At 34.9% G+C, this 22574-nt stretch overlaps 4 protein-coding genes across 5 annotated transcripts; 3 read left to right on the top strand and 1 right to left on the bottom strand.

The window, feature by feature from the left end:
- The first annotated feature begins 528 nt into the window (after window positions 1–528).
- LOC18043926 (PH, RCC1 and FYVE domains-containing protein 1) lies at window positions 529–9305 on the top strand. Of its 2 annotated transcripts, XM_024185277.1 has the most exons (9): window positions 529–1368; window positions 1996–2082; window positions 2836–2925; window positions 3165–3245; window positions 3431–3595; window positions 3688–5805; window positions 7003–7149; window positions 7829–8679; window positions 8890–9305. In XM_024185277.1, the coding sequence occupies exons 1-9, from the start codon at window positions 1321–1323 to the stop codon at window positions 8981–8983; spliced, it is 3681 nt and encodes a 1226-aa protein (XP_024041045.1). In that variant the 5' UTR covers window positions 529–1320; the 3' UTR covers window positions 8984–9305. The 2 variants fall into 2 exon arrangements, with proteins under 2 accessions (XP_024041045.1, XP_024041046.1); XM_024185278.1 differs by lacking the exon at window positions 2836–2925 and having other exon boundaries at window positions 530–1368.
- An 87-nt stretch (window positions 9306–9392) lies between these two features.
- LOC18044962 lies at window positions 9393–11365 on the bottom strand. The gene is made up of 3 exons (XM_006438602.2): window positions 10630–11365; window positions 10007–10196; window positions 9393–9851 (listed from the first exon to the last, which is right to left on the bottom strand). The coding sequence occupies exons 1-3, from the start codon at window positions 11175–11177 to the stop codon at window positions 9645–9647; spliced, it is 945 nt and encodes a 314-aa protein (XP_006438665.1). The 5' UTR covers window positions 11178–11365; the 3' UTR covers window positions 9393–9644.
- Window positions 11366–12451: 1086 nt separating this feature from the next.
- LOC18044961 (40S ribosomal protein S9-2) lies at window positions 12452–14605 on the top strand. Its single transcript, XM_024185622.1, is given in 3 exon segments — window positions 12452–12570; window positions 12978–13362; window positions 14184–14605. Coding segments are annotated over 3 exon segments (597 nt in total). The 5' UTR covers window positions 12452–12542; the 3' UTR covers window positions 14368–14605.
- Window positions 14606–18891: 4286 nt separating this feature from the next.
- LOC18044960 (40S ribosomal protein S9-2) lies at window positions 18892–20991 on the top strand. The gene is made up of 3 exons (XM_006438600.2): window positions 18892–19008; window positions 19388–19769; window positions 20671–20991. Exons 1-3 carry the CDS (start codon window positions 18981–18983, stop codon window positions 20852–20854), a joined length of 594 nt encoding a protein of 197 aa, XP_006438663.1. The 5' UTR covers window positions 18892–18980; the 3' UTR covers window positions 20855–20991.
- Window positions 20992–22574: the final 1583 nt, after the last annotated feature.

Below are 22574 nucleotides of genomic sequence, written 5' to 3'. Positions count from 1 at the left end.
AATCAAGCAATGCAAATGGGGTTAATCTCATCCAACTCTCACATATGGTTCTATACACATTTTCTTTTGAACCATGCTGTTCTTACATTGTTGAAAGTCATTTTAGTGAAAACTGGAGGTGAGATATTGAAGAAAATTAAACCCAAGCGTATAAATTGTCATGTCCCAGGATTAATTCTTTCCCATTCTCACGCACAGCTTGTGCATTGCTTTTACTCAGAATCCTCAAGCAATTGCGCCTGAGATAGACAATATTGGTTTTCTAAAAATAATCAGCACACTCAATATGCGAGCTTCAGAATTCAGAACTTCCAACGGAGGACACATTTCTTTGGAGGCAAAAGAAGTGTGAATACTTGGGAGGAATTAGGAAAAAGCATTTGAGTCCATTATACAAAAAAACTTCTAACCGACGCTTTTCTTATAAGTGCTTTTGGTGGTAGAGCGCTCGCGGCTCGCTAAGCATGCGAGAGGAACCCGGATCGATACCCCGTGTCTCCAAACAAATTTAATTTTATAATTTCTTATTTTTATTCTTTTCTCCAACAATCGCCATCCGGGAGATTTCGGTTGCTGACATGGCATTCACCAACTCAAACATAACGAAATTTGCTGAAACACAGCTCCCTCGTAGAGAGGAAAATAATAGTAACAACAGAAAATATATTCAAGGGGGGAGGCGCACGTTAACAAGCCCTGCAGCTACGTTTCTTCTTTCGTTCACAATTTTCAAAGCGCGCATTCACCTCCGCCTCTCTGAATCGAGATTCAAGATTCTCCCGCCTTTTTTTTTACGAGTTCAGCGGCGTCATTTGGTATACAAAAGACAATTAATATTCTCGGGTTTGTGTATTCTGCTCGCAATTTAGGTTAATTCAATCGCCATTGTTGTTATAGTCAACGCGCTTGGAATCATGTTAAATGTACGAGATTTGAAGTGTTCTTTGTCAAATTCAAAAGTGTTCACAAATTTCTAGGGTTCTTCCATTTATTAAGAAGTGATTTAGCTGTTCGCAAGCTGGAAATTGATGACTCGAGCCTTTTGAGGTTCTGTTAGTTCGGCATTCTTGTATTGATAGGGTTTTGGCTGAAAGTTAGAATTTTGAGGCTCCTTAGTTATTATGGGATAGATGACGGAATTATCATTCATTCATTTGCATTTCTAAGCTGTCTAGCTTAGAAGCTTGCTGGGCTGAGTTCCTTTTTTCTGTAACTTTGTGGGTCATGAAGAATTAAACATTGGCTGCTTATGATATGCTATACATTAGAATCAGAGGTTGTTCAAATGGGTATTGGTTCTACATATGGGCGTCACCTTGAATGGCTGAAACCCAGAGAGGTGGTCTAGCCGAGAAGGAAATCGAGCAGGTTTTAACTTTGCTTTAAGTAATCTTCGTAATTTTGCTCCATCGGTTTATAAACAAAAGGCAATGTGCTGTTTCTATTTATGAAATGTGGGTGTTCTGAAATTTGCTTCTCAATGCTAGGTTCTAATTACATTAGCATTCCTGCTTCATGAGAAATCACTAAAGGTATAGAGTAGCCAATTTGTGGAGCAGTTGGATGCTTGTATGCTTATTTTGGAAGTCGTATGTCAAAACAAATACCTTGTAGTTTACTGAATGATGATTTGATTTTCATGTTTTGATTGCACTGGGCACTAACTATTAATCCTTATATTCTCTGGTGTTTTTTAACGTGTTCATCGGTATTCTTCTCTAAGTGCATATTCTTACTTCTATGGAAAGAATGGTTATCCAAGTGTATTTGTGAGTCTGTATATGTTACTTCCTAGTTATCATTTATTGGTGGTATTAAAGTATTTGCAATTTTAAACTGGGGCAAATTAAGCAGTTGATCAGCAAATTCATATCCAAGGAGGGTCTTAGCTTCACTCATGAGCTTTATTTTACCATTCCTCTATTTGTTCACCATTTTAATAAAATTCTTTTATAAGAAACACCTTTGTTTTGCATAGTGATTTTTTATTTACAGGCCATTACATTGCTTAAGAAAGGTGCATATTTGCTGAAGTATGGGCGCAGAGGAAAACCAAAATTCTGTCCATTCCATCTTTCAAATGTAAGTTTACTTGGTATGTTTTCTCCGTTTGGATAATCCTTCCACTGACTAGGGTTAAAAACTATGGCACTGATAGGAAAAAAATGATCTTCCAGAAGTCCTTAAATAGTGCAGGAAAATCACCCTTTTGTGAGATTATATGAATGGTCCAGTGAACTGCTCCTTTGTTTTATATGAATAACTAATATAACTGCATCCTTTATTCTTTTAGTTGCCCACTATTGTTCTGACCTAGGCCACCCGGAACATTTTTCTTTAAATGGAAAAATCCTTTTCCTTTTCTCTCTGTTTATTTTCTTCCATTTTCCTGTGCGTGTAATTGGGCGGGTGAAGAGAGAAATTATCACTATTTTCAGAAAAAAAACTTTGAGGAGAGAGATGACTCAGGCAGGGGATATAAAGGAGTAGCAATACTAGAGGCAGTGATAGATCTCTATTTGCTTTTAATAGAAGGAAATAGGTACTCAATCGTCATATTTTTCATACTTTGCTTTCTTTTGGCCAAGAATTTTCCTCCAAATTCAAACATAAAGATGTCCAATGCATTACTTTTGTCATTCTTACAAGAATATGGAGTTTACAAAGTTGTAAGGCAAAATAACTTGCATTTGCATTTTGTGTGGAAAAATATTTATGTTGCTTGGGCTTCAAACTTTGGTAAGCAACCTTTAGCATTTGAATATGGTGGAGAATAATAGTAGAAATTGAATTCTTAATACTCGTCTAGCTAATCAGAGTGCTATTCTGCGCTAGGATGAGTCTATGTTGATATGGTACTCTGGCAAAGAAGAAAGACAGCTTAAGCTGAATCAAGTGTCGAGGATTATTCCAGGACAGCGCACTGTAAGTTTGTTGATAGTTTCTTTGTTAAAATATATAGAAGATTCAACCCCTCAAACCACTACCAAGATGTAAAATAAATGTTGTGAAAACTTTTGAAGCCTTGACATTCCATTTGAAAGAATGTTCTGAGGGGGAGGTGCATATGGGACTACTTTTAGGAGATTTGCTATAAGTCTTAATGTCTACTTAGTTTTTAGTTCTAAAAACATTGACAAACATAATGATGACTTTTCTTTCAGGCAACATTTCAACGTTATCCTCGACCAGAAAAGGAGTATCAATCATTTTCTCTGATATACAATGATAGGTCCTTGGATTTGGTGAGTGTGGCTATGTGATGGTTTCTTTTGGCATAAGAATACTGCATACCTATCAGTGTGAATTACAGAAAGTTCTTTCTTTTATCTGTTATCGTTTTAAATTCAGAGATTGATTTATTAGTATGTGGATAGAGAGATCTGATAACTTGTGTTATCTTTTGACACAATTATTGTCTCATGGACAGATATGCAAAGACAAGGATGAAGCTGAAGTTTGGTTGGTTGGTCTTAAGGCATTGATCACACGAGGTACCCACAGTAAGTGGAAACTTGGCACGATAAATTGCAGCACATCATCAGACAGTCCACGTGCTCGTATTCGGAAAACTTCTCCCACCGTTACCCCATTTGTGTGTGCAATGATTTCTATCGGCTTCTCGTTTTCTAATGACATTTTTTTTTTCTTTCCCTTCTATTGATTAACCTTTTGGTATTACCTCAGGATTTTGGAGATATTCAAGGGACGCAAGTGCCTTTGGATAATGTTTCAAACAATGGACTGGGGAAGGCATTTGCTGACATAATATCTTATACTGAAGCAGCCAATACTAACAGTCGAGCAGATTCAGTTTCCTTTTCTCCAAGTCCATTGACAAATGCATTTCCAGATAACTCAAATGACCGGAGTTCTGCAGCTGAGACATTTCGAATCAGTTTATCTAGTGTTGTAAGCTCGTCAAGCCATGGTTCTGCTCATGAGGACTTTGATTCCTTAGGTGACGTTTTCATTTGGGGAGAAGGTATTGCTAATGGATTTTTGGGTGGTGGGGAGCATAGGGTTGGGTACTCTTTTAGCCGCCAAACAGATGCACTTCTGCCTAAGGCAGTGGAATCAACGATGGCTTTGGATGTTCATAATATTGCTTGTGGTGCCAGGCATGCCGTGTTAGTTACGAAACAAGGGGAGATCTTTAGTTGGGGGGAAGAATCAGGAGGGAGGCTTGGGCATGGCAGAGAAGCAGATGTTTCTCACCCACAGCTCATTGAAATTCTCAGTGGAGTGAATGTTGAATTAGTAGCATGCGGAGAGTATCACACCTGTGCTGTTACACGCTCTGGGGATCTTTATACATGGGGGGATGGCACTTATAATTCTGGTCTACTTGGACATGGAAGCAAAGTCAGTTGCTGGATTCCGAGAAAAGTGAGTGGAAATCTGGATGGCATACATTTATCTTATATCTCTTGTGGTCTTTGGCACACAGCAGTGGTGACATCTGCTGGCCATTTGTTTACATTTGGAGATGGATCCTTTGGAGCCCTGGGCCATGGAGATCATATTAGCACAAGTATTCCTCGAGAAGTGGAAACACTAAGAGGGCTACGAACAACAAGAGTTTCTTGTGGTGTTTGGCACACTGCTGCGGTTGTAGTGGCGACTGATTCATCTAGTTCTTCACCTTCTGGGAGCACTTCTTGTGGAAAGCTGTTCACCTGGGGGGATGGAGATAAAGGCCGACTTGGACATGGTGATAAAGAACCTAGACTATTTCCTGAATGTGTGGCTCCGTTGATTGATGAAAACATCTGTCAAGTAGCCTGTGGACATGATCTTTCTGTTGCTCTGACAACCTCAGGACATGTATATACAATGGGGAGTACAGCTTATGGACAGCTAGGGGTTCCCGTTGCTGATGGGTTGGTTCCTACTCGTGTTGACGGTGAAATAGCCGAAAGTTTTGTAGAAGAGGTTGCCTGTGGTGCTTATCATGTTGCTGCTCTGACTTCCACAAGTAAGGTCTACACTTGGGGAAAGGGTGCAAATGGGCAACTGGGCCATGGGGACAAAGATAATAGAAATTCACCTACACTAGTTGATTTCCTGAAAGATAAGCAAGTCAAGCGTGTAGTGTGTGGCTTGAACTTTACAGCTATTATATGTCTTCATAAGTGGGTATCTAGTGTTGACCACTCTGTGTGCTCCCGTTGTCATAACCCATTTGGTTTCAGAAGGAAACGTCACAATTGTTACAACTGCGGGTTAGTCTTTTGCAAAGCCTGCAGCAGTAGGAAATCTCTGAAAGCTGCTCTGGCTCCAAGCATAAACAAGGCATATCGGGTGTGTGATGATTGTTTTACTAAACTTAAAGAGACTGACACTAAACTTAAAAGGACCAGCGGATATACTTCTGTTGTGCAAAGTCCTAGAAACAGAACTGGAAATGTGAATCACAAAACTGCTGAGTTGGCTGATAGGGAGGCTCAGGGTCCCCGATTGCAGGATCAACTTTCAATATTGTCATCTTTTGATTCAAACAAACAAACTGAAAGCAGGCTATCCAAGCAAAATTTGAAACTAGAATTACAAGATAACCATGTTTATCCAGTTAACAAAAATCTTCAGATGGGAAGAATATATTCACCAAAATCATCAATTTTTCTAGCCAAATCATCTAAGAAAAAGTTTTCTGCTTCTGCTTCTAGTTCCAGAATGAGCTCCCTTGCAACATCCCCTGTTTCAGGCAAGTCAAGTTCAGCTCGGTCTTCTGCGGTAACAATTGATGATTCAAAGCAAATGAATGATAGCCTAAACCAAGAAATCATAAAGTTAAGAGCACAGGTAGGACTATCATAGATGCTTAAATGCCTATATTCTATTCTCCTTATGCAATCATGTCCATGCTTCCATCTAAATCTTACTTTTTCTATCTCATGCCTGGATGAGTAAGTTGTTCAAATGGTTCTGCAGGTTCATTGTTATTATTATTTCTTTTTTGCTTTTGATAAGAAAGAAGTACCTGTTGTAAATTTATGCCTTAAGCTTATCCTTTCATATGCTTTCTTTCTATTATCATGAAAAAAAATCTCTGAGCAAGTATTTCTCAGGCTCAATGTTTGCTTCCACCTTATGCTTTATGACATGTTTTCTCTTCTCGAAACTCTAACTGTAGTACAGAAAAATTCTCCGTCTTAGAGGTCTTGAAGATTTTTGGGAATGGTATCTCTACCTCATGAAAACTTTGTGAACTAAAACAGAAAATGAAGTAATCTTCTGACAGTTTCTGTTACAAAGAAATATGAAGATCTTATTGCTGCTTATCCACTTTTCCTTCGAATTTATTTTATAGTTTTAGAAAATCTTCCTTTCAAAGAACTAACCATAGATCTCTTGTGGGCCATAACATTGTTTTAAGCGACCAATGGAATTCCTCGAGTAACCAAGCTAGCAGTTTACCTGTATCTTTGTTCATTCAAACATAAACTGACACCACACAGTTTAGCTTGACACCAAACTTCCAGTTTGTTCTTTGGTTTTTTCTTCATTATATTTAATTTTGGATGCTGATCATGACTCATTTGAAAGACAACCAAGATATATGAAATGTTTTTTGACCTTCCATTTAACAACTCCAAGTTTTCTTATATTTATGTTGATTTTTTTAATTAGAAGTAGTTGGAAACTAAATTTTCTGTTAATGTGGGAATTTGTCATATTAGAATTTGGAAGTTCTTAGTGGAGCCCACTGGAAAGTTATAGAAGTTGCTTCTCAAAGATGCAAGTACTACATGAATGTCCCCCATGCAATATTTATGACAATTTGTTGTAAGAAATAACTCTAATTCACAGCTTTTAAGTATTAAAAATCCCCAAAAAGAGCTTGCAGTTCATATTTGTAATTTTTCTGTATTGTTTATCTATATTCCATGAGCTATAGTTTGTCTGCAGATAGTGGGTAAGAGGTTCCAATTGCATTAGCAAAGTGTGACTGATTTAAGTGGTTACTTATGTTTGATGGATATCAAAAATCCTGTGTAGGTGGAAGAGCTTACTTCCAAATCAGAGCACCTTGAAGCTGAACTTGAAAGAACATCAAAGCAATTGAAGACAGTCACTGCTATAGCAGAAGATGAAGCTGAAAAATGCAAAACTGCGAATGAAGTTATAAAGTCCCTAACTGTTCAGGTAGGATTCATTATTCTTTTAAGAACTTGAAACGGTTAGGTTCTGCACAGGAAGTTCTATTCAATAAGTTGTCTTTGGCAATGATTTAATCAGGGTTTAAATAGTAAGGTTGGACTTTGGAACAATCAAGATAGGAACAGACAAGCTTTATTATGGGAACAGCTGGGAGAGGCCGCTTTAAAACTGGCAATTATTGTCTGTTAAACAGCCTGTGTATGTTTATTAGTGTGCTTCCATTTTGTGCAGTCCATATTGGCTATGCAATTGCAATGATCTTTACAATGAAATTACTACCTAATTCCATTTTTAAAACAATGCAAATGCATGAAACACACCCTCATGAGCAAGTATGCACGAGTATATGGTTTTAGTGAGCAAAAAGTGGGAGTGGACTTTGATAGTCGCTACATGAAGTGTTCTGTTGAGCGTGCCTGAGCCCTGAGGATTTCTACTTCGGCAACACATGTAATGGATTTGCAAGAGAAGGATGTTCTGCAAATCTTAGCGTACAAATATGTGTAGTTCATTTCCATACCAGTGAAATTATGCAGTGAATGTGATTGTGTTCTCTGACTAGTAAATGAAACAACTAAGAGTGTCAAAACTACAACATCCAATTCTTCATATTGCTTTCAATTGGTTATTTTCTCTGATTTTGAATGGTTGATTTGTATTACAGTTGAAAAAGATGGCTGAAAAATCACCGGAAGGAGCGAGTCCCAGCTTCACTTCAGGTTCTACTGCCAGACACCCGTCTGGTGTTCGAACAACATATTCAACTGAGAGCCAGAAAACAAACACAACAGCTCCTGCCAGTGAGACCAATAGCAATTCAGCTCAGCAGAACTTATCTCATGTATTACAGTTGAAAAAGATGGCTGAAAAATCACCGGAAGGAGCGAGTCCCAGCTTCACTTCAGGTTCTACTGCCAGACACCCGTCTGGTGTTCGAACAACATATTCAACTGAGAGCCAGAAAACAAACACAACAGCTCCTGCAAGTGAGTCCAATAGCAATTCAGCTCAGCAGAACTTATCTCATGTATTACAGTTGAAAAAGATGGCTGAAAAATCACCGGAAGGAGCGAGTCCCAGCTTCACTTCAGGTTCTACTGCCAGACACCCGTCTGGTGTTCGAACAACATATTCAACTGAGAGCCAGAAAACAAACACAACAGCTCCTGCAAGTGAGTCCAATAGCAATTCAGCTCAGCAGAACTTATCTCATGTATTACAGTTGAAAAAGATGGCTGAAAAATCACTGGAAGGAGCGAGTCCCAGCTTCACTTCAGGTTCTACTGCCAGACACCCGTCTGGTGTTCGAACAACATATTCAACTGAGAGCCAGAAAACAAACACAACAGCTCCTGCAAGTGAGTCCAATAGCAATTCAGCTCAGCAGAACTTATCTCATGGAACCAAGGTACAAACAGAAAGGAAAGAGCGGATGGTGCAAGCTGAATCTGGGGTGTACATCACTTTATCTACCTTGCCAGGTGGTGGTAATGAAGTCAAGCGCGTTCGCTTCAGGTACCCTAATGGCCATCCTTGATTTATGAAATCAAGAAAAGTAAACATTGTACTTAATTGAAAATCAAAGGCCATATGATCTTTTAGATTTTAGGACTTGATGTGTTTAATACTCGCCTTAATATTGCTTTCAGTTATATTTGACGTTCTTATTGCTCTGAACTAGCCTTACTCATCAATGTTAATGGACATTTAAATGTTGTTTCGCAGTCGGAAGCATTTCACAGAACAAGAAGCAGAGAAGTGGTGGAGTGAAAATGGAGCCAAAATATGTGAGCGGTACAACATCCGAAGTTCACATTAGTGGCCGGTGCTTCCTTATTTTTCCTGTAAGAAGGCAGACTTGACTGACACCATCAATGCTGACCTTCTTCCTCTCTATTCGAAGCTGTAAATTTTTTTTCTGAGCCGTTCAGTGGAGCTTTTTACCGTTCGTTGTAGGTCACAAGTTGGCAGATAGGTTGAGAGATAAAGAAGAGAGTGTAGGAAAGGGCATGGTCGAAATAGTGCATTTTGACTTGAGGATTGTTAATATCCTGAGAAAACTGTTGGCAGATTTATTTATTTATCTTTTTGCAAATCTAGTTAATATTAAGTTTTCGTTTTTTTATTTTTCAAACCCCAATTTCAGATGATTTTCTGTTCTTCGATGTGCCCTCCGTAATTTCCCTTCGATCGAATTCTTCCGTGGCTCAAGTTCTTCCCATTTGTGAAAACACAAAATATCCTAAAACGCTGATAAAATCTGCTGCTCTAATTCGTGGAATAGAGCCCATACTTAGGACAGATTTCAAACAGACTTTTAAGGCTTTGTCAGAAAATAAAATCTTTTCTATTGTCTGTATGGGATTATACATTAAAACACTCCAATGTACCAATTCTGCCAGAGTGGATAGGCTATCAATGCTGTTACTGCAGTATCTCCAACCCGGACAAAATTGGGTTCAGGATAGACAGGAAACAAATTACCTCCCTCTCGAGGGAGTGAGACTGCCGCTAATCGGAGTCCTGTCTTCCTTAAACGGTTGAGTCGAGGGATCAGATAGACCCGGTAACCTTGAAACACTACCCTTCCCTTTCCTGGCATTTGGTCCAATCTCCTCTATCATGTATTTCCACCCATCGATCGGTCTCCGACGACTAAATATGTGAGTCTTAATGAAACTAGCTATCTGCACAACAAATTTATAGAACCAAAAAATAAGAATCAATAGCAAGACAAATAATGAAGAATCTGGTTACAAGAGTAAAGTACTGAGAATTTCAACCCACACTGCAAGCACCAATAGCACTGTATGAGTAGGGTCTAGGATAAAGATTGACACACCTGGAATTTGCAGTATGCAATCCGACGGTCAAATTCTTGCAGGAGAATATCTTCTTCTCTTTGTGACATCTCCCATACGTTTCCGTCTTGTTCCTTTGCTGTTGTTTCCCAACCGTCAGGCTTATTTTTGAACTCAGAAGAGCTTGGGATCTTTGCATTGTCCAAATCATCATTGGTGGAGTCAAAAATCCTGCATTTTTTAAATCAACAAGAAGTTAGCTATCTAACAGCTGCTGCCTTTACAGGTGGCTTCATACAAAATCCAAACAATTAAAATGGAGGGAGTATTACTTTTAGAATAGAGAATAAGATCAACTGGAAATACATCTAAAGTCAATTGCTCATAGTACCATCCCAACTTAAATGAAAGATGAGGATCAGGAACGTGCGCGCATGCAGATTCCAAAAGTTGATCAAATTGATATTTTTCACGTTGGATTTTGCCAAATCAAATCAAAACACTCCAAAGCAATCAATTCGGAACCACTAGGTCAGCACACCTTAAACTACAACTTATGAAATTACTCATTAGATTTCTTTGAATAATTTGTTACCTGAACAACAGAACAACAATTAAATATACGTATATATAATAGACATGAATAAAGAAGAAAGAGCATTACTCAGAGCAGGTATCGAGCAATCGATCAATATCATGATGATGATGATGGGGGCCATGAGTATCCAACTTGGCTTCCTCTTGTTTCTCAATCTCCTTCAACCACAAGGCAGCATGAATCCTCTGTTTCTTCAATCTATAGTCTTTTTTAATACTCTCCAAGCTGTAAAGCTTATCACCACTTCCCTCAGCACCAAGACCAACACTACTGTTGACGTGGTGCTTGTCTTTGCCTTTGTTGTTGTTGTTGTTCCTCCTCTCGTCCCAGTTGTCGTTCATGTCCTCCACGAACGCCTTCGTCTCGGCATCGACATCCGACGACAAAACGATCTCTTCGGACCCGAAATTCACGTCTTCTTCCCACGAAGCTCGGTTCTTTGGCGTTAGGTCTTCCGGCAGCCAGGCCGTTTCCCACGCGTCGTTCCATTCTTCGTCCCCGTCTTTGGGAGGTTTCGTCGAAAGGGCTCTTATCAGAATCGATGGTGTCATTGGATAACAACGGATTGTTTTTGTCATGGATTTTTTTGATACTATCCGTTGAAGGGCTTGCATTTTTCTTTTTTGGGGTATTTTCAAATTTCTATTTTAGGGTTTTTGGAGATGAAGAGTGAAGACCGACCGAGTGAGACTGACTTGACAAACGAAATTTGCTGAAACACTTCTCATTGTTCTCAAGAGGTGACAACCAGTGCCAACCAAGAAGCTTGAGGCCTTTCGGCTTTTGATCACGAGCCCGATTGGATTTGGATTGGGTTGTGAGCCCGATTGGATTTGGCATTCGTCTTTATCCCCTTCCGTCAGAATTTTCTGAAAAAAAAATAATCCGTTTTGATTTGATGACATACTTTGAATAAATCAAAGTCCAAAAAAAAGAAAGAAAAGAAAAAATCAGCTTAGATTTTTCAAGGTTTTCTAACTTTTTTTTAATTATTAATTTTGGATATTAATATAGTGTCGTGAGAACTAATTGATAAGAGTTAGTTGCGGGGTTAAATTAAAAACCACGTCAATCTTTACTTTAGAATGCAATGGTAGTAAATATTAGATTTTTGTTAAGAGGGAGTTAGAGATGTGTGTGAGATTTCGGGAGGGATGTGCGTGAGATTTGGTTATTTGATTAATAGTTGGATAGATTAAATTTAAAGCATTATTAGAACAAAGAATATCAAAATAAAAACTACGGAAAGTCGGAGGAGTGAAGTGAGAATTTGAGGTAATAATCAACACATTTCTTTGCATCCAACAAACGATGATACATGGAGGTGAAATATCATTACATTCCTTTTTGTTTTTGCTTATCTATTTATTTAAAAATGTTCATGATTTATTCGTTATTCCATGATCTCTCCTCCTCATAAATTGTATTTATCATCAACGTTGAAGAACTGGATATTTTCGGAGATAAATTTTAACATTTTAGCAATTTCGTTCACTTATTATTATTATTCTCTCTCAAATCATACATACGTATTGTTGTAACAACACTTGCACACTCCCCATCCATTCAATATCATATATATATATATAATTTTAATTCAATGAATAGTCTTGATGATAATTATAATTTTCTCTATATCACATCACAAAATAGTAATTATGGATTAGTTTATTCATATCATAAATCAAGCTCAAAATTGTTTGCGAGTAGCGTGCGTGTTTTCTCCGTGATGGATATTTAATAAATAAATAAATATCCCAAACGGGCTCATTAAAATGTTATGGAATGGGCCAGCGCTTTTTAACGAAAGCCCATTGACATTAAGAGCTCATGCAACTAGGGTTAGGGTTTTGCAAAATCATACACATATATATAAGCAGTCGTTATAAGAAGACGCGGCCTCTTCACGCCGTTTGCTTAGGCTTTTACAAAGATCGCACAGGGGGAGAGAGTGAGGGTAGCACCAGCGGCGCGCAAAGATGGTGCACGTTTCATTCTACCGCAACTGTATGTGCTTCTGTTTCTACAAATGCTTCATCTTTGTTTGATCATTATTGTTCTCTTTTTTAAATAATAATGAAATACTTTGTATATGATACTTTTTTCACTTTGATGCCGTCTCGATCTCGTTTGTTGGTGTTGTATAATATTATTGTTTGAATCCAAAGAAAGTGTAGGAAACTTGCGACCTTTTTATATGTGTTATCTGATCCAAATATCGGTAACTGAGCATCTGTTTTTTTTAGGTTTAGCCAGTAGAATGTTTGGTAGCCGGTATTATATTTGTGTGCAGATGGAGTCGGGAATTGTTTAAAGCTCATTATAGTACTCTTCTATGACGTATTAATTGTTGATGGTTACCGGTTCTTGTGATATTTGAGCTTATGATTGAGTATGAATCGATGTGTGAACAGATGGGAAAACCTTCAAGAAGCCAAGACGTCCCTATGAGAAGGAGCGATTGGATGCTGAGTTGAGACTTGTGGGAGAGTATGGGCTTCGCTGCAAGAGGGAACTCTGGAGGGTTCAATACGCACTGAGCCGCATCCGAAATGCTGCGAGGGATCTTGTCAATCTCGGTGAGAAGAAAACTAGAAGTTAGTTTTGATAGTAGAGGCCCTTCTTCAGGAGGATGCACAGGTATGGCTTCTTGGAAGAGAGCCAGAACAAGCTTGATTATGTGTTGGCCCTCACTGTGGAGAACTTTCTTGAGCGTCGTCTTCAGACCCTTGTGTTCAAGAGTGGCATGGCTAAGTCAATTCACCATGCTCGAGTGCTCATCAGGCAGAGGCACATTAGGTATAATTTATGCACTGTGTTTCCTTTTAGTTCATATCTGCTTTTTTCAGTGTCTGTAAAATCTTCAAATGCTTTTTCACATTTGTTTCTTTTCTATTATTCTAACATTTGACCAACATGAATTTAAATTGCTTGTTCCATCTCGATGTCTATTACTGAGTTTGTTGGTTTTAACCATTACTTACTGATCTTTAATTATTTGATTATTTTCTACTTGCCTTTGGGTTGTTTAGCTGACATTTGCTTTTGGCTTTAAATTTTGTAAAATTATCTTGAGTTTGTGAATTGTGTTTTTATACACGTTCAGGTTATAATTATAATATTTGAAACTTGCCCACTAATTGATAATTGTAGTGTCATAATATATGTAATGATTCTAGCATGTATGGTTTACCAGTATTGTGGACGATCTTTTGGATATTATAATGTTTAGCAAGTTTGATTGTACTTGAGTTTACCTTTGTATTCTTGGGGCATTAATATGCCCTGCATGCACTACCCAGCAAATGCTTTTGGCTCTGTTAATCGGTGTATTCAAATTCTGTCACAGCTAACATCAGGACTGCTTTTGGTTTTTTTTCATAAAATGTGTTGTGCTTTTTTATCTATTTGATTACTTTAACGTTGCTATGCCCTGTCCCTTTGAGTCGACTGTTTCTCTTTGAATGTATGAAGTAATGATACGTTGTTCTTGTTTTAGAAGGTTTATTCGAGCTGGGTTGCTTTGATGTTCTAACCTTAATGTTTTAGTAAGATTGTTTTGAGGTCTTTAAGCGTGGTTATTTTGTATATTAAGGAATATCTATATTTCTGATTATCAGGGTTGGAAGGCAGCTTGTCAACATTCCCTCATTTGTAGTGAGGGTTGATTCCCAGAAGCACATTGAATTCTCACTCACAAGTCCATTTGGAGGCGGGCGCCCCGGAAGAGTGAAGAGAAGGAACATTAAGGCTGCTGCCAAGAAGGCCGCAGGTGGAGATGGAGATGAAGAGGATGAAGAATAAATTACCTTGTGTGAGCAGATAGTTTTTTTATGGTTACAGTAGGAACTCTGGCTGAACTTTGCAAATCGACTTATCTTCTCTTAAGTTTTATGTTTTTGCTAATTTTCTTGCTATAATAGGAGGTTTTGCTTGCTTTGTGCTTTACAGACTACTCATTGAGAGAATTGTTTTTGTTTTTTGGGATGTACTCTTTGATCCTTAAGCTTTTTTATGCCTAAATTAAATCTCCGTGTAGTTAGCTTTTTTGTGCGCATATATATATATTAGATTTAATGGAAAATTGTCGCTACTGCAATGGCATACCGATGCGATTGAAGCGTGCTTTTGTTATAGATGTGATGTGTGTCAAAAAATTTGTGCTCCTGGAGAGTTTCATCTATCAAGAATAAGCTTGGGCTTGGGCTTTAGATGGGTTTGTCATTAGCTCTCTCATTGGGCTTGTGCTTGGGCTTTTTCACACAAGATTAGAATCGTTGACGGTCCTCGCGCACACGTGTGAAAAGCGTAGCATAATCAATGGAAATTAGTAGCATAATCAATGGAAATTAGAATGAGAATAGGTTGGAATGAGAAAGAAATTTTAATGTTTATTTGATAAAAATAAATGAGAATGAAAATTAGAATGAGAATGAGCTGGATTAGAGATGAAATTTTAATGTTTATTTGACAAAAATAAATGAGAATGAGAATGTTTTGGAATGATGTGTTTATTTAGCAAAATAAATGGGAACGAGGTGATAATGAAAATTAATTTATTAAAATATTTATAGTATTAATAATTAATTTATCATTATTAATAATATTATTATTGTTATTATTATTATTAACAATAATTAATAATAACTAAAATAATAAAGTTAATAAAATTTAATGTTAATATTATCATTATTATTTTTATTATTTTTATTATTATTATTGTTATTAAATTTTATTAACTTTATTATTTTAGTTATTATTAATTATTGTTATTATTAATTTTATTAATATTATCATTATTAACATTTCTTATTATTATTATTAAATTTTATTAACTTTATTATTTTTGTTATTATTAATTATTGTTATTATTAATTTTATTAATATTATCATTATTAACATTATTTATTATTATTATTAATTTTATTTTTTTAATTAATTATATTTTATAATAATATTTATACATGTATCTAAATAATGAAAATTACATTATTATTATTAAATTTTATTAACTTTATTGTTTTAGTTATTATTAATTATTGTTATTATTATTTTTTAAAATAATAATAATATTGTTAATAATGATAAATTAATTATTTTTATCATTATTTTTATTGTTAATAATGATAATATTATTAAAATAATAATAACAATAATTAATAATAATTAATATTATTATTATTAATGACATTTAAAATAATAAAATTAATTGTGATTTGAATAAGGGTAATTTGGAAAATATGAAAAAATTAGAGGGATACAAAAGTAAACATATATTTCATTCTCATTCCCTCATTTTCATTCCCAATAATCTCAAATTATATGGGACCCATATATTTTATTCACATTCACAAATTACATTTTATCAAGTAAACATGAGTTATATTCTCATTCCCTAAACCCTCAAATAAACACATTATTAGTATTCTTTTAAAATCTCAGTTTGTAAAATTATGTCAAAGCATAAATATAAATTTAATTGAACTAGAACTTAATATAACTTAATATATGATATAATTACTTTATATAAAAATTTTGAATAATTAAGAAATAAATTACTTAATAATAAAATTTTTTATCATGAAACAGTATGTTTACTATTGTTTAATTTATTCTAAATGATAGTAAGATTAACTAAATTTCTATTGTAATTTTTTGCTCTTTTTTGTAATTTTACCTAAGAAAATTTTTTGCTCTTTATAAGAATTTTAAAGGAGTGTTAGAAGCTCCCCGCTCATTATTTTAAATTTTGTCAAATATTTGATCCAACTTGTAGTCTGTTTTGGAGTGTGGTGAGGTTGATAGACTTTAAAAGTGTTTGGTAATACTTGTAGTTGGGCTTTAGCAGCTTAGCAATTTTTTTTTCCCAACTTATTCCACAGTTATAATTGTTACTCCACATCAACTGCAGGTTAAAAGTTACAGCATCTTACTCCCAAACATAACCTTGTTCTGTTAGAACTTGAGGTTGCTTCCGTATTCAACAAATGTGGGGGCGGCAGAAGACTCGCTTTTATTATATTAGGGCTTGGTATGATGCACAAAACTTAAAGCCTAAAAGTTATTTTTATAACTTTAAAAATAGTTTTATTGATTCAACTTTTTAAATGCTACTCTTAGGATAATATATAATACATTATAAAATTATAATGTAGGAGAAAGTCCGTTTTACCCTCGGGTATGATAAAATAGTTCATTTCTTTTCTATTATTCAAACAATAATTCAACATATCCTTTTGTGAATTTATAGTTAATTTAATTTATAATTCATTAAACGTAAAATAAGATTGAATAAATTCAAATTATTTTAAAATAAAAATATAAAAGGTAATTAAATAAAATCTAACTTTATACATAGATCTAAAATTAGTTTAAGAATAATTTAATGAAACAAAAATAACACTAAAGAATATGCAACATTTGTGTGTGAGTGTGTGCAATATATATGGGTATGTGTGTTTTTTCAATGAAGTCAAATAAATTTTTGAACAAATAATAACAATAATATTTCAATCAAGTATCACTATTCACATTAAGGTTAGAAATAAACTAAAAAATTTTTTAAAAAAGTATCCATACTAACAGTTAATTAACGAAAGGCATTTTTAAAATATTATTTAAAAAATAAAAATCAGATAAATTATTACATCAAACCTTAATGGTGAAAAAGGCATTCTTCCTTGCAATGCACCATAGCAGCCCCCAGTCGGCCATTCATTATTTCCTTAAAGACCGTACCTAAAAATTACATTGAAAACACGGGGCTGCTTCTGAATGTTGTAAGCTTATCTCAACATGTTCACTGCCTTTTATCAATCTGCCTATAAAAATACTGATCTGATCGAATGTCCAATCAATCGAGAAAATTAAGGCTTAAAGTCAGTCATGATCCTCTTGACATCAGTAGTGTAAGATGTCATGGAATGTCAGCTTCACAATTACTGGCTTTGCCTAATTATTGTGGCGAAAATGATCTATTTCTTCATAATCACACCGTGCAATGCATCCATTTTTTGGGCTAAGTCATATGAATTTTCCAAAGTCTTTATGTATGTTTGGCGGTAAGTAAACTTAGATGGGTGGGGGATTTCTTTTTAATTAAGTTTTCTCTCCTTCAATTTGGTGTGAAGGTATCTTGTAGGCCTTATGAGATCTATGGTGAGCTAAAGTTAGATATACATACGGGCTTTATAATCGCCTTTGCTTGTTGGTTCCCTTTTTATTGGCATCTCAATTTAAACACTACCAGATTTGATATTTGGAAAAGTCCTAATGTATTACATGAATAATGAAATAGTGAAATGTGATACAACATTTTTTTTTAACCTAAACATAAGTCCCATTGAAAAAACATAACATTACAATGGTATATTGTCATGATACATTCAACGTAGGAAAACAAACATAAATATCTATTATCGTTAAACATATTGACAATCAAGAAGAAAAAAATACACTTAAGATAGTAAAGAATACTTTCATGTATTAAAAAAAAAATTATGTGTTCACATCTATTGAACCTGTATTATTTGAGCTCTTTCATATAATTCTTTTTGTACATATATAGCTTGTTATCCCCACTTATTTGATGCATGAAACTTGTAGATCTATTCTCATAAGCTGATCAAAGGTACCCTTAGAATGTAGCTATAACTTTGAAGAATGAAAGGGTATTCCACTCATTTCATTAGGGATATAGACCTATTTGATATAAATGGACAAATTGTGTCCTTTCTTGGAAAGTATTAGCAAATCAGAAACCCAGTTGTTATTTTGAAAAATAACAATTATTGATCCTCAAAACACATGAATTGTTGAACCAAAATCAATTTAAGTGCGCTTAATGCAACGACAACGACAATAATATGAATTGTTGGTTATATTCCATTACATGCTTAATGTGTGAACTGTTGGTTGTTATTTCTTGTGCAAGTCATGTAACATATTATAGTAATGAATCTCTAGCATATAAAAATAAGAGTAAAAAGGAAATGAATAAAAGCCCAGCACAAAAAGTTAAAAGAAAAAAAGGAAAAGAAAAAAAAAATCTTATCTTATTGAATATCACCTTCCAAACGCTAAATTTAATTTTGAGATTATGGAGGAAATTAAACATATATAACATACAAGTAATAGCCATGCTCGTGATGATCTATTAATAATATCACTAAAATAAATAAATAAATAAATAAATATTACAAACGGGCGCATTAAAATGTTATGAAATGGGCCAGCGATTTTTCACGAAAGCCCATTGACATTAATAGCTCAAGCAACTAGGGTTAGGGTTTTGCAAAATCATATATATGTATATAATAGCAGTCGTTATAAGAAGACACGGCCTCTTTACGCCATTTGCTTAGGCTTTTTCGAAGATCGCAGAGAGAGAGTGAGGGTAGCACCAGCGGCGCGCAAAGATGGTGCACGTTTCATTCTACCGCAACTGTATGTGCTTTTGTTCATAATTGTTCTCTTTGTTAAATAATAATAAAATACTTTGTATATGATACTTGTTTCACTTTGATACCGTCTCGATCTCGTTTGTCAGTGTTGTGTAATATTATTGTTTGGATCCAAAGAACGTGAAGGAAACTTGAGAGCTTTTTGTATGTACTATCTGATCCAAATATCGGTAATTGAGCATCTGTTTTTTTAGGTTTAGCCAGTAGAATGTTTGGTAGCCGGTATTATATTTGTGTGCAGATGAAGTCGGGAATTGTTTAAAGCTCATTATAGTACTCTTCTATGACGTATTAATTGTTGATGGTTACCGGTTCTTGTGATATTTGAGCTTATGATTGATTATGAATCGATGTGTGAACAGATGGGAAAACCTTCAAGAAGCCAAGACGTCCCTATGAGAAGGAGCGATTGGATGCTGAGTTGAGACTTGTGGGAGAGTATGGGCTTCGCTGCAAGAGGGAACTCTGGAGGGTTCAATATGCACTGAGCCGCATCCGAAATGCTGCGAGGGATCTTCTCACTCTCGATGAGAAGAACCCACGCCGTATTTTCGAGGGTGAGGCTCTTCTCAGGAGGATGCACAGGTACGGCTTCTTGGAAGAGAGCCAGAACAAGCTTGATTATGTGTTGGCCCTCACTGTGGAGAACTTTCTTGAGCGTCGTCTCCAGACCCTTGTGTTCAAGAGTGGCATGGCTAAGTCAATTCACCATGCTCGAGTGCTCATCAGGCAGAGGCACATTAGGTATAATTTATGCACTGTGTCTCCTTTTAGTCCGTATCTGCTTTTTTCAGTGTCTGTAAAATCTTCAAATGCTTTTTCTCATTTGTTTCTTTTCTATTATGCTAACATTTGACCAACATGAATTTAAATTGCTTGTTCCATCTGGATGCCTATTACTGAGTTTGTTGGTTTTAACCATTACTTACTGATCTTTAATTATTTGATTATTTTCTAGTTGCCTTTGGGTTGTTAAGCTGACATTTGGTTTTTGGCTTTAAAATTTGTTAAATTATCTCGAGTTTGTGAATTGTGTTTTTATACACGTTCAGGTTATAATTATAATATTTGAAACTTGCCCACTAATTGATAATTGTAGTGTCATAATATATGTAATGATTCTAGCATGTATGGTTTACCAGTATTGTGGATGATCTTTTGGATATTATAATGTTTAGCAAGTTTGATTGTTTACCTTTGTATTCTTGGGGCATTAATATGCCGTGCATGCACTACCCAAAATGCTTTTGGCTTTGTTAATTGGTGTATTCAAATTCTGTCACTGCTGACATCAGGACTGCTTTTGGTTTTTTTCATAAAATTTGTTGCGTTTTTTTATCTATTTGATTGCTTTAATGTTGCTAGGCCCTGTCCCTTTGAGTCGTCTTATTTGATTTTGTCTTTGTCAAGATCTTATTTTTTCAATTTGTGACAAGGAAGTTAAAACTTTTTTTTTTTTCTGTTGGTCAATTAGCCGACTGTTTCTCTGTGAATGTATACAGTAATGATATGTTCTTTTTTCTCAAAGCTTATTTGAGCTGGGTTGCTTTGATGTTCTAACCTTAATGTTTTAGTAAGATTGTTTTGAGGTCTTTAAGTGTGGTTATTTTGTATATTAATGAATATCTATATTTCTGATTATCAGGGTTGGAAGGCAGCTTGTCAACATTCCCTCATTTGTAGTGAGGGTTGATTCCCAGAAGCACATTGAATTCTCACTGACAAGTCCATTCGGAGGTGGCCGCCCTGGAAGAGTGAAGAGAAGGAACATCAAGGCTGCTGCCAAGAAGGCCGCAGGTGGAGATGGAGATGAAGAGGATGAAGAATAAATTACCTGTGTGAACAGATAGTTTTTTTATGGTTACAGTAGGAATTCTGGCTGAACTTTGCAAGTGGACTTATCTTCTCTAAGTTTTATGTTTTTGTTTGCGAATTTTCTTGCTATAATAGGAGGTTTTGCTTGCTTTGTGTCGCATATCTATAGATAGATAGATAGATCGCATATATATAGATAGATAGATAGATAGGTAGTTTCTGCTCCTGGAGAGTTTCATTTATCGAGAATAAGCTTGGGCTTTAGATGGGTTTGTAATCAGCTCTCTCATTGGGTGCGACTCGTGCTTGGGCTTCACGTGGGCTGTTCACACGAGATTAGAATATTTTGCGGTGCTCGCACACACGTGTGAAAAGCGTAGCATAAGCATGTGTTCCTTTCACCTCTTAATATTCTTTTAAAATCTCAGTTTGTAAAATTACGTCAAAGTACAAATATAAATTTAATTAAACTAAAACTTAATGTATGTATAGTTATTTTTTATAAAATTAAAATTAAAATTTTGAGTAATTGAGAAATAAATTACTTAATAATAAAAATTTTACAATGAAACAGTATGTTTACTATTATTTAATTATTCTAAATGATAGTAAGATATACTAAATTTCTATTGTAATTTTTTGCTCTTTTTTGTAATTTTGCCCAAGAAATAAAAAATATAGAAAAATGAGGTTGTATAAGAATTTTAAAGGAGTGTTAGAAGCTGTTATTTTAAATTTTGTCAAATATTTGATCTAACTTGTAGTCTGTTTGAGAGTGTGGTGAGGTAGTTAAGCGTTGGAAGTGTTTGGTAATATTTGTAGTTGGGCTTTAGCAATTTAGCAAAAAAAAATTTCCAACTTCTACTCCACAGCTATAATTTTTACTCAACATCAGCTGCATGTTAAAAGTTACAGCATTTTATTCCCAAACATACCCTGGTTCTGTTAGAGCTTGAGGTTGCTTCCGTATTCAATAAATGTGGGGACATCAGAAGACTCTCTTTTATTATATTAGGGCTTGGTATGATGCACAATACTTCAAGCCTAAAAGTTATATTTATAAATTTAAAAATAGTCTTATTGATTCAACTTTTTAAATGCTACTATTAGGATAATATATAATACATTACAATGTCGGAAAAAGTCCTTTTTACCCTCGGGTTTGATAAAATAGTTCATTTCTTTTATATTATTCAAACAATAATTCAACATATCCTTTTGTGATTTTATAGTTAATTTAATATGTAATTCATTAAACGCAAAATAAGATTGAATAAATTCAAATCATTTTAAAGAAAAAATCTAAAAGGCAATTAAATAAAATCTAACTTTATACACAAATTTAAAATTAGTTTAAGAATAACTTAACGAAACAAAAATAACACTAAAGAATATGTAACATTTGTGCGTGAGTGTGTGCAATATATATGGGTATGTGTGTTTTTTCAATGAAGTCAAAAAAAATTTTGAACAAATAATAATAATAATATTTCAATCAAGTATCACTATTCACATTAAGGTTAGAAACAAACTAAAAGATTAAAAAAAATACCCATACTAACAGTTAATTAACGAAAGGCTATTTTAGAATATTATTTAAAAAATAAAAACTAAATAAATTATTACATCAAATGAGAAAGGCATTCTTCCCTGTAATGCTACCAGTCAGCCATTCATTATTTCCTTAAAGACCGTACCGTGCTACCAACTTGTCTCATGGTTACTAAAAATCAC

This window comes from Citrus clementina, unplaced genomic scaffold (genome assembly GCF_000493195.1).
Source record: "Citrus clementina cultivar Clemenules unplaced genomic scaffold, Citrus_clementina_v1.0 scaffold_4, whole genome shotgun sequence".
Classification (NCBI taxonomy): Eukaryota; Viridiplantae; Streptophyta; class Magnoliopsida; order Sapindales; family Rutaceae; genus Citrus; species Citrus x clementina.
This window is presented reverse-complemented; position numbering and strand designations above follow the sequence as displayed.